The sequence below is a fragment of the Pleurodeles waltl genome, chromosome 7, assembly GCF_031143425.1.
Source record: "Pleurodeles waltl isolate 20211129_DDA chromosome 7, aPleWal1.hap1.20221129, whole genome shotgun sequence".
Taxonomy (NCBI): Eukaryota; Metazoa; Chordata; class Amphibia; order Caudata; family Salamandridae; genus Pleurodeles; species Pleurodeles waltl.
The window spans coordinates 1475909811-1475922479 of NC_090446.1; the positions used below are offsets into that span (position 1 = coordinate 1475909811).

Consider the following 12669-nt stretch of genomic DNA (forward strand, 5'->3'; position numbering starts at 1 on the left):
TCTGCTAAGCAGACACTGAAATACGCGACGGGTGCAAACTGCACCCGTCGCACCCCTGCAACTCTGCCGGCTCAATTCTGAGCCGGCGTCCTCGTTGCAGGGGCATTTCCTCTGGGCCGGCGGGCGCTCTTTTGGAGAGCGCCCGCCGGCCCAGAGGAAATGTCTAAATGGCCGCCGCGGTCTTTTGACCGCGGTGCGGTCATTCAGCGGCGGTAGCTTGGCGGGCGGCTCCTGCCGCCCGCCAACATTAGAATCAGGCCCATAGTCTAAAACGGCTAGGGAATGAATTACTAAACAGCCCTCAACTAATTTGTAACTATATTCAAAACATCGGTGTTCAGTTTTAGCAATAACTCCATAATCCCCTAAATTGCTGTATCCTTCTGAACAGTCCTCAGGAAAAGCTCATTAAAGGTCTTGTCTCTACAGTCCTCTTTAGCTGTGTGTTGGGCAGTCCTGCTGTTTTTAATATATTACATATATTTAGAGTGGGGTTTAGGTTGGCCCCATCTCTTTTGCTTATGAGTAGATGGCTTTGTTGTCTATTTCACTTCCTTATTCGTGATTTCCTGGGTCCTGCCCAGTAGCATGTTGGTTTTACAAGTTCTCTGATTGGATGTTGTATACTCCCATTACTGAATTCATACTTTGCCTTGCTGAGCATGTGAGGGACTATTTTATCCCTTTTCCCTGTCTCTTCGGTGCCCCTGGTGCCCCTCCTTCCCTCCCCCCCACTCCACCAGACATTAAGTCCCACCACCTCCCTCCCAGGTCTCATGCGCTTCCAGGGCCGCCTTCAGTACTATTTGCAGGCACAACTTAAAAAATATCTTTTTAACCAGTTTATTATGGTTGCATTTTATCAGGCACCAATTTTAATATGGCTTTTTAAGCATTATCATCATGCACACATGCGTGGGAGGCATATTTGGAAAATATCTTTCAATACTTTAACATGATACATCAAAATGCATTAAAACAATTTGCCCTGAGGCTGCAAGTCTATACACAGCCATTGTCTTTGTATGTATTTTAATAAAACATTAAGAAAGTCTGTTTTTCCAATCTCTACCCACATCCATCCTGGCAGACGACATCTTGCGCTTGCAGCAAGACTTGCGCTCCTTCGTCTGGGGTGGTAAACGTCCCAGGCTTGCAAATTCTGCGCCCATGTTGCTCAACCTCCTAGAATCCTACTCGGCTGCCCACTTGGCGCTGTATATCGGAATGGGTAGTTTGTGAAAGCAACAGGAATGGTTTCCACGTGGATCAGGCGGTGGCCGGATGCCCTTTGTGGGATTTGGCTGCCTGCCCAAACATGCCCGACCAAGAAGTGCATAGGTGGCCACTCCTACCAGGACAGACCTTAACATATGGGACAGAGTATCCTCTAAAAAAGGTCCCCTTGAATGTGAAGTTGTTTTTTTATTTTCTCCGTGGAGATACTTTTGAAAACTCCTCTGTCATCAGCAAACTAAAGTCCATTACCAAAGTAAGGGTTGAACTGCACCTATTTAGTGTAGCATTCTTTTATCTTTGAAATTATTTTATTTCACAGCATAAGGAAGGTTTGAGTGGAATACGTTGCATCATATAATTTCCTAAATATTTACGTCTACTTGACCCTACCATTGTTCTACATTGTATTGTAAACTTCAATGGCTTTTGCGGGTGAGGGATATAATAGCGCCAGGCAGGTGAGATCTCTTGGGACTCAAATGAAGCCAAGGAGCATCACATGACTTTATGATGAAATGTGAGCAGGATGTTATGTATATTTTTTTTTAATTAAAAGAGTGACGATCCTATACTATTTTATTGCTACATCAATGATATTATCCTTGTTTGGAAAGACATATCAGAGAAACTACCAAATAATATTTAATTATTAAACAACTAGTAACAAAAAGTTGTACTCCTCTTATGAATGAGTCTTCTTCAAAATGTGGTCAAGTCATTGAGGGGGATAAGATAGATGGAGCGCCAGGTAGGGATGCTGCAGGATAGGGGAAGGGAGGGAGCGGCGTTGGAGTAGGATATGGCGTATGGCAGTGGTTCCCAACCTTTTGATTTCTGTGGACCCCCACTTAAACATTGATGGAACCCAGGGACCCCCACTGAATCATCATGGGAATCCAGGGACCCCCGCCTGAGTCATTACTGGAAGCTGGGGACCTAATTTGTCAACATTTGTTCATATTTTTTAATTTTCTAGGCTCTCGCGGACCCCCTGAGAAGGCTTCGCGGACCCCCAGGGGTCCCCGGACCACAGATTGGGAACCACTGGCATATGGTATTCATTTTGTCGAACTAGTAGTTCACTTTTGGATCGACTAGGTGACTGACAGGTGGTGGAAGTTGATTCACGTCTTGGTTTACGTGGCTAGTTCGGGTGTAGTTGAGTTGAAAGCAGTTGAATTGAGACTGGTAGACATGCTACACTCACCCATGTGCACTTTACACGTGCATGGAAAGACAGAGCAAGGCTCTGGGGTGCATATAACAGCAGAACTTCACATGAGACTGTCCTCTCTCACACGAATGATTCACAAGACTTGGTACACTACCACCACTGCTTCATGTGATTCACCCATGGCATGTATAGTGGTCATATGCCTACTATAAAGGCACACTTTGCGCACTGCTCCAGGTAGGATAACAGGTTGTGGAGTTCTGGACCTTATTATCTATCTGTCTATCTATCTATCTGTCTATCTATCTGTCTATCTTTCTATCTATCTATCTATCTCTGTCTGCCCCCCACCATAATGGCAGTGATGTCACAGTAGGCTACAGATGGGGATGATTCTGCCATGACCGACTGCATGCCAAGTTTTCACACAAACTGGCAAGGGGAGCCTTGGTTTGGCTAAGGATGCAAACAGTATGGAGAGAATGGGCATTATTTTGCCAGGATCACTATTAAGGAGTGCTGCACAACATAATGGCAGTCATGTCCACATTATATCAAGGACAGCCATAATTTTGCCAGGACTACCCACCATTATTCTGTGCATGGACACAGTTCGGCGGTGGGTGGCCACGTCAGGCCAGGAGATGTTGAAATGATATGATGGATGGCCACCGTTATGTTAAGGGGCACCCACAGTTAGGAGGGTTGTCTCAGAGATGCCTGCTGCTGGCTGCGAGAGCGTCCAACCTTCTCTCCCTCTCTCCGCCAATGACATGCAGGTTTTGGAGCCCCTTGTTACTGTAACACACCTGATAGTAATATATGTTTGCTCTGCTTGTTACTAGTATTTGTATCATGATTGTTTGTTGGATCTTAAAAAATGAAAATAAAATTAAAAAAGATGGCTGCTGCTGTGCCAGGCAGCCAACACAGCGAAGGCAAGAATACCGGACATATTTTAGGAAGAGTCACCCTATGCCATGACCACCACTGCGTTAGGGTTGCCTGGCACTGTGCCAGAGAAGACACAGCAGGGCAGCATATTCCCTTATTGTCATCATTGTTCTTGTTTTTTCATTCATATAACACACAGTCTGGCATGGTTATCACAGCCTGCGCTTTCCCATTGCCAGAGGTTGACATGGGGGACAGACATAGGATGCACGCAGTATGACCAAGACACATCACTGTGGTTATAGACCCAGACTGCTCACACGTGCAGATGCAGACACATCTGTGCACACTCTCCCAGACACAGCAGATGAGGAAGCCACATGTCACTGCTCCCACTTCTGCCTCCCTCTTTCATCTGGCCTGCACCCCCAGCAAGCTCACACATCTGAGCTGATCTCATAAAACTATTCACACAACTCAGTCCCCGTTCGAGCTCATACAGTTACCACTGCCATTCTGTACACTGCCTCTCACTATTCCGCACGCACACTCTTCCTCTTTCCTTTCTCTCTCTCCTCCCTTTCTGTCTCCTCTTTCTTTGCTCTCCGTTGATACAGTGGAAAGAATGCAGCACAACCCCACTCCAGGCCCTTTGAATGACCTATCGGGCTGGGAACTTGGAGAGGTACCGCCAGCTCTCAAGCTACTTGTTGGAGATTCATGACTTAAAATGCAATCAAAATAACATGAATGTCAGAAAGCTAATGTTATCTTTTTTTTGGTGCAACTGGGTAAATAATTTCCTTCACTCCTCCATTCCATGCTTAAACTCAGAGCAGCCATGCTACAAGTTTGCACATATATCCAGTTGATCCTCAAAAGTGAAGCCCTTTCATAAGGAATTAAAATCTTGGGTTTTCACTACTTCACTGGACTGACTCCTCTTCTCTTTCAAACTCTTTTTGTACCAGTGTCTCTCATCCCTCCACTGATTACTGGAGCTAGCACTGTGACATCCTCTGTCTGGTTAGGTTTGCTTCTCAGATTTCATTTCTTTCTATGGAAACTTTAAAGTGAAAACTATTATCTTTTTTAAAGCTGAGCACATGACTGGGGCCTTGGTGCCAGGCTTCAGCTCCTTCAAAGACCATGATCTGAGAGGTGGAGTACAGTAAATATATACAGTTCTTTCACACACCATTTCAACATGACCCCTCACACACCAATAAGAGCTCACTTGCATTGCCATTGCAAAAATCTGCTACTTTCAGGACAAACACTTCTGTGATTATTTTCAGATTATATTCATTATGATGCTGAGTATACCATGGGTAGGATGCTGCCAACTGCAGGGGGTTGTAGACCAGCTGTTTCTTTTTTGAAGGTTGCCACTAGTATCTCACTCTTGTTTTACTGGTTCAAAATTTAATCTGGGTTTTATTCTTCTCAAAGTTATCAGCTGCAGAAAAAGACCATATCATCCTTGGAATGTGCAAAGGTCTACGCTACCTCCATAAGAAAAATATTGTGCATCAGGATCTGAAGCCAAACAATGTTATGGTAAGTAGATAAGTGAATGGATGTGAGACTATCAAAGCAGCTATGTGACCTATCATTCCTGATATGAGTAGCACATGCTCCACTCAGCCACCCAACAGTGATTCATTTTACTGTTTTTAAATCTCATATTGTATGCCTGGGTAAAAATGTCTGAATGTGTCAATGCTAACACTGCATTAGTAAAATGGTCATGGTGTAGTCTGTGCTGAATATCTTACAACTCCCTGCATTAGGTAAGATAACTACCTTTTGTAATAATGCTCAATGTTTTAGTGATAATTTTCATTGCAAGGAGTCTAGGAAAAAAGGAACCACACTAGCCCTGTTAAAAAAATTGTCCCTCGGCTTGTCATAAGGACAAAGCTAGCTAATCTCTCAGTTGAATATGAGATTCCATTTTTATTGTCCAAACAGACTGACAAAAGTCAGAGACGCAGGCTGTACGATTTGCAGAATGGGAGAAAGCTAGGATGGGACTTGAGGGCTGAAAAGTAATAGTAGGACTTAGTGAAGAGTAGGCCTAACAAGAGGTTTACCAAAGGGAATAACGATTTGGGGCCTTGCATAGAGACCTATTGCAGCCTCCTTATTTGTACATTTGGAGTACCCAGATGGCTTGCAGGTTGCTCCACAAATATTTTTAATATCCTCTAAAATGGGAGTGCTATCGTTGGAAGTAAATTTGCCTCTCTTGTTTTAAGACTGCTTGGTGCTCCAGTGACCCCTCAATGGCGCCGAGTGTCAGTGCAGTTAATTTGACTGCTTCTTAGTCCATGGATCCTTGAGCATAAGCTTTTAACTTTTGCCTTTGTTTCTTTTCAGGCAACACTTTTTAACATTATTCTTTTATTTGTAATTCGGATTTTCCTTAGTTGAGCCTTCAGTCACAGTACTATCACTATTCACATGTTATTAGTATTCATGTCAGTCAAGTGTTTTAGTAAATATTGTTTAGCAAGAGGGAATCTGAGTAGCAGTTTGTCGTCAAGCTGAGCTTTGTATGCTAGGGAAATGTGAAAAATATATCCCTCTAGCTCAGGGTGACAGCGCACCAAGGGGGGATGCATTCCATACATGGAACCTCATTTGGACGGATTTAAGACCTCCAGAGCTACCACTGAGTCATGATACCATCATAAACCTGGAAATTGTGATTACAAAAAACTTTGACATCTACAGCCTCCCTGTCTCTCACAACTGATATCTAGCCCAGTGTGAAGATATTTCATGTAGAAACATTGTTTGCCGTAGAAAAGTTTGATATACGATGCCTTGCTAGATAACATGTAGGTTTCCTCCTGAACATCAAGAGCTCATGACTCTTTGCCCCATTCCCCAGCCAAGCTGAGGAACATGTAGGAATCACTGACAAAGGTCCAATTGCAACATCCGGCTTCCTCTCAAGATCTCAAGTCTTATCCTCTTGGACCAAAAATATTAACCTCTTAGACTAATATCAGACCTGCCTCCTCCCACACTGGAGGCCTTAGACCCAGAGGTCTCAGAGCTCCCACCCAAATATGAGGACAACATCTTTCAGAAGAGACTAGAGTTCACACCCTCTCCTCAAGAAAATATCCTACCTCACCAGACTCAATAACCATTGGATTTCACCACTGGAAGACATCATTCCATTTAATGAGGTGGCAAACAAGCCTGCCAATAAATTAATTATCAAAGCACCACTTGTCTTCTGTAAATTCATATAATATGTAAAGCTCTTTGTTGTCTTTGTCATTCTCCCACCTCCTTCTAAATAAAGCAAGCATATAAATGTGTTTTTTTTCACATCCCCGGGGCTGTAAGCTTTTCAGCCTTCCAAGGTTCAATAATAAATCCTGGGTCTCTGTAGAAAAATGATCCAATCTCTTCCCCAAGAACAAGAGAAGATTGCAATAAGTTCTCAAGGATGACATGCTGGTCTTGCACCATATCCTCACCGTGGTGAAGAGTGTGAAAGATGTTTCTTCTCACATTTACTCCCAAGGAACGTCTAATTAGTTACTGAGAAGTGAATGCTGAGCTCTTAGAGGAGGAGGAGCGAGCTGCGGCAAAATTGAAAATTAAACATTTTTAAAATATCATTTTTTTAAAAACTTTCTTAGGTCGGGGACCTGGATTCTAATAATGACTTTGTGTGGGCCCCCTAACTTCAATAATGACTCAATGGGGGGTCTTCAGAAGTCAAACGGTTAAGAAACACTGTTATAGTGGATCTGTAGCATCTGCCTTCAGCAAAACCAACGAGTGGGATTAATCAAATAAGGAAGTACAGAGCCTAGATGTGTGGCAGGTATTCATGTTAGAATTTTACTGTCACCTTTTATTAGAAACAAAGGTTAAAATGTATTGTTTATCTGGATATCTGTACCTTGTTTGTGGATAAGATTCAGGGTAGCCTTTATAAGGGAGTCTTGGGAGCCAGTTCTTCCTGGCGTGATTGATCAAAGTCCAGAGTGAGACGATGAGGGCCTGGAGCTTCCCTTTTCCTTTATGGCTTGTATTCTGTTGGCTACTTCTAACTGCATTATGTGCAGTCCTATGTAGGACATATTGGGGGCGTCGAAGCCCAGTGGTTTCCTGACTAGCAAATTATCACCTTCATTTCCACCTGCATGGTATTTATCTTGATGATTAAAAGGATATGATCGGCTGCCAGAGTGCGCCCTTTGTTGAACTCTAACTTTAACAGAAGAGGTGTATGCATTGTTGGAGGGTTTTATTGAACTGATTTTCCAACTTTTTAATGTGCTACAGTAATGCTTTTAATTAAAATTAACCAGAAGAAGTTTTGCTTTATCAATGAAGAGCCGATGATGGTGAATGATGAGTCCTTATTCAATTTTGTTTTATTTGAATCTAGCATTGTGGAGCATTGCTCAACAAAGTTAATAACTAAAAGACTCACTAAAATATATTTGTGCGCTGAATGTATTATTGCAATTAAATGGATATTTGTTCTGCTCTAATAGGTTGAACATGCAACGAAAAGGGCTGTTATTATTGATCTGGGATTAGCAAAGTTTATTAACTACACTGAAAGCAGGAGTCCTGAGACCAGCGGTCAAAATAAGGGGTTCCATAAATATGCTGCCCCGGAGGCCCATGCAGGAAAGATCCGCACCAGAAGATCAGATGTGTGGTCGATGGGGAAGGTGATCGCTGAAGTCCTCTTGAAAGAGATGCTCCACTGGGATGATTGCACAACAAAAAATATTCGCAAATGGCTTAAGCGGTCGAGGTATGCTGACATAGTTCCTGAAATGCTGCACAAACATCCAGACAAACGGCTATCTATGGACAAGGTGGTGCGACTTGTTAAAAGTGTTAAGACCGCCACCAAGATTGAATGCATGAGCACCTTGGAATTTATCAGCTTGTTGGAGGTGCACTTCTGGGATTATTAGTTATGTCAGCAAAATATGTGTGATAGGCCTTCTGAAGATTGAAAACTCCTTTACTTGGCTGGTAGCCTAACTCTCTCCAATCCCCCCCTGAGCAGTGGCAGAGGACGAGTGGAAATGTGTATGTCGTTACTAACACTTTCAAAGTGACTTCTCAGGCTACCATTTAACACACCAGTCTGCCTCTGGTGTTCTCTCTGCAGAGGTCTCTCCGTTGGGTTCTCTACTCTCTGCAGAATGACTTGTCCTCTACAAGAGCTTTTGATTGCTTTAGTCAGGTCTTAAAGATAACTCCTCAGTCTGATAGTTGTTAATGACGTTCATATCCCTAATATGAAGGATGGGGATACAGTTACATGATTTCACTTGGGTAAAATAAATACCAAAAAAGTCTAATTTGACAATAACATATCTGAGCTTGTATGTCGTGGCGATGTTCTAACCAAATTCCTTTACATAGTCTGCATGTACTCATATATATTGCACCGCGCTTACATAAAATCCTTTTGAAGGCAATGGTAACCATGTGATATTATAAAAGTTTCAGTGACTGTCATATCTATGTTAAAATGTGTAAGTTTATCGTCTACTTTCAGACGATTCCAATGCTTATTAAGTTTTGCATTTGTTGTATAGGTATATGTCATTCGTACAGTGGTTTACTGTACAAGTAATTTTATTTACACTTTTTCTTTTAACTCTGGGTATTCATTCTGTCCAATTGGACAACTTACTTTTCCGATATCTCCATTGATTTATTACCTTATCCTGTCTGTTTCTATATGGTTAGCAGGATATTTGCTTATTTTTACTTTCTTCATACATACTGAAATTAAGTTGCCCCTGGAATGTGATGTTTAGGAAGGTTTTGCAATGGAATCAAAATGTAGTTGATATTGGTTTCCTGACTGTACTTGATTCTAATGCAAATCTTTATACTAAGCATCTTCATCCAAAACATGATATATTTTGTTAAGCAAACTCTACAGTGATACTGTGTTTTAAGATGTCCATAATATGTTGCCTTCCTGTGCACGCTGACATATAATTAGCAGGTCGTTTATATAGCTACCAGAGCAGAAGATTTAGCTAGTATATTGAACTACCTAAGAGGACCAAGCATGCTGTCTTGCATACTGACCCACAAACAGGTTGGTATGTGAGGGAGCAAACATAGGTCCAATCATGGCGCCTTGTGTTTCAATGAATGTCTTCTCCAGATTTACAAGAAATGTAAAATTATGCCTTCAGATTGCACTAATTTACCTGTTTTGGGGATTTGAGCGCATCCCTAAGGGTGCTTGTAAAACTATGCAACTCCTAGATTTTATTGTGTTCGTCTACTGCCCTGCGCCTATTCTTGAAGATTATCTAAGGCTCCATCAATTTTCAGGCATACATAAGAAACCTGAGTATTGGTTCATATGACTTTTTCCATCTTTACACCACATTATTATCTAGAAATTGAAACCCTTTCCCCTTAAACAGATTAAAATGTATGGATATTGGTTATTTTAACACCATATTTACGTACTTAACACAGCATTTACAAGCAATAAAGTTTATGATGCACATTGGATGTTCATGATTATTTATGAGTACCCGCAAAATTATCACTTTGTTGGCTTTCATGACATTCCCAGTAGCGAAAACCATGTTCCTACTCCTTTCCTCAAACCTACAATTTCAGAAAATCCCTATATTTTCAGACTTTTTCCCAGTAACATGGTCCATCATCGAGTGTATATGAGTGGAAATCCTGATTCTTTGAGTCTGGATTAGAGCTCAAGTGGGTGGATGCTGCAATAACCATGGCTCGAAAAGAAAATAAGAAAAATGTAGCTCAAATGTGAACGATAAGTACCTACAAGTGTTTGGAGGACTGTTTGTAATCGTAAATGTTAGCTGCTTATGAGGAGGCAAGAGGTTTTAACCGAACAGAGTGAAACTAGAGGCCAGAAAAATGGTCTTAGATTACTCCTGATATGGACAGAAGATGAATGGCCCTTAGCTGCTTCCCAAAGTTGGTAGGGAGTCAGAGTTCCATGATAAGGTCGCTCCTTCAAAGAATGCACTTCTGAGCATAGGAAGGTCTAAACCCAGTTATTAAATCCCTAGAGTATTAGTGCAATAGAGGTCTCTTAGGCCTCCCGAGATTGGTAGAAGAGATAAAGTGTTGTTCAGAGCTACTGCTTTTATGCACACCAGCGAAATGTGAATGTGATCCTCCCATTACCTATTAACCAGTGTGGCTCCCGGAAAATGAGGAAAAGTTGGTATTTTTGTTTTTCAAAAAAGTAATCAATCTGGCTTAGGAGTGGAGGATGGCTTTGACATCAGTCATGTGACTTAGGATCTCCGATCACAATGGAGTTTCTGAAGAAGCAGTCTTGAGATCACTAGAACCTGGACCACAATTTTCCAGTGGTCCTTTGGTTTGAGATGTTTCATTTTGAGGGCGTGGACGAAAGGTGGGCAGCACTGGTGATATTGTTCTCGTGTTACTATTGTCAGGGGGGACGCAGGGTGAAGTGCAGGAATTTCACAGAACTGTAGAGTCTATGACTGAAAAAAGTCCAGATTCACAGGACCCAGGAGTTAGGAATTGAGTTTGCATCTGAGTGAGGGAGAGAAGAGGAGGAACTCTGTCCTATTGCAATTAAGTAGAAGGAAGTTTTCATCCATCCAGTTTTGCATTATCTTAATGCAGGATCTTAGAAAACAGATGTCCACAGAGGTGATTGTTTTGAGGTATATTTGCATGTTATTGTCATATTGGTAAAGTGACGCATCTGCCTACACAAGTACCGGACTCAGGGTCTCAAGGTGAACAGAGCAGGCACGGGAATGGAAACTTGATGTACATCCTGGGCATATTAGCCTCTCTGGAGGAGTAAAATCCCAGTTTCGCCAATTGCCATTGATTGGTGAGTAAGGATTGGAACCATCTAAACCAGGCCCTTGATGCTTACGCAGTGCTCCAAGGAAGCCTGCCCCCTGGCCAGCTGTATCAGAGGCCACTAACAAGTGAAGACTGAGGAGGCAGGCAGGTCCTGTAATACATAGTAAATCGCATCCAGGACATTTCAAATTGCGGTTTTGATACTGTGCGCTGATGAAAGTTGGTTCGGTGGGTAGACAGCAATTGTTCTTTGTTGATGTACTTGTTCAGTTGGAGACTAAGCTAGTTTGACACTCCACAGTGGTTTAAAAGAAGCTCTTGGTCAAATATTTTTTTGGGGTCCTACTTGTCGCTTCTTTAAGAAGGCAGAGATAATTCCTTGCAACATGGATGTGTTGGTCAAACCGCAACTAGTGGTATTGAAGTTTCCTTGGACGATCATGAAATGGATATGGTCAATTTATTAGTTTGTTGGTTTCAACGTATGATGATCTGGGAGAGAGTTTTGCTTTAGACAGGAGTTAAGACATCCCCTAAATTGAAGTCTTTAGGTCGCGGATGATCTGCAAGTATGAAGAATCTGTTCATTTAACATTTGTTTCTAGCAGATCTTGATTTTTCACCTGAAGCCACAGATATTTCTGAGTCAGTCTCCCTTTCAGGTCCAACTCCTATAAGTCAGTGCCTTATCCCCATTGCATTCCACGTCGCACCATGTCCTTCAATCCCTCCCTATCTGCGTGTTTCATAAGCAGTATTAGAAGTTTTGGGGCTACTCTAAAGGAAAGCGATTGCCGGTGGCTGAGATTAATTCAAGTATTTCATCTCTCACCTTGTTTTTGATACCCTAAGTGTGACAGGTGTGCCCAGACATGGGTACCACACTCACTGGAGCCAAGCAATATCTGGCTGAAGAGCCTTAATAAGGGTGAACCGCTCCTGGGTTGCTTGTGTTCCAGTTCACAGAGGACCTGGCCTGGCAGTTTGGGCTGGACTGTTCCCACTGGAGCAGGGTGAGGACTGATTTCCATATGACTCAGTGCAAATGGAGGTGGATAAGTTGGGATGCAGCCGGACCAATTGCCAGTGGCTAAGATTAATTCAATCATTCTATCTATCACCTTGTTTTTGATGCTGTTAAAGTAACAGCAGCAAAAACGTCACACCCTGTACATCAGCCCATGTAAAACTTTAAGAGCATCAGGGACAGGCGCAGTAGAAAAGGCCACTTTACTCTCCCTTGGGCAAGCACTTGCACCTCAGGAGGATGAGGGGGAGCTGTTTTGACAGCTCTGGTGTTCCGTTACATTGGATGGGTGGGTCCTACATCTTGTTCAGTTTAGGTATACCATGCCCTTTCAAGATAATCCTACCCACATCCCGTTTGTTTATCTAGCAGGTTCCGTGGATCCCTCAAAGAGTCTCTCCAAAGAGGTGTTGACTCTAGGCACCAACGGTACCATCAAGCTAGTGCCTGATTGGAGGCTGGACAAGGC

The 12669-nt window shown here is 42.5% G+C and overlaps 1 protein-coding gene across 2 annotated transcripts in view; it reads left to right on the forward strand.

The window, feature by feature from the left end:
- Positions 1–9845, forward strand: part of LOC138246531 (uncharacterized) — a 52594-nt gene extending 42749 nt beyond the window's left edge. For both annotated transcript variants that reach the window (XM_069201191.1, XM_069201190.1), the window contains 2 exons: positions 4760–4867; positions 7840–9845. In XM_069201191.1, the coding sequence (XP_069057292.1) occupies positions 4760–4867; positions 7840–8274 (543 nt within the window). In that variant the 3' untranslated portion in view covers positions 8275–9845. The remainder of the gene's footprint in view (positions 1–4759; positions 4868–7839) is intronic.
- Positions 9846–12669: the final 2824 nt, after the last annotated feature.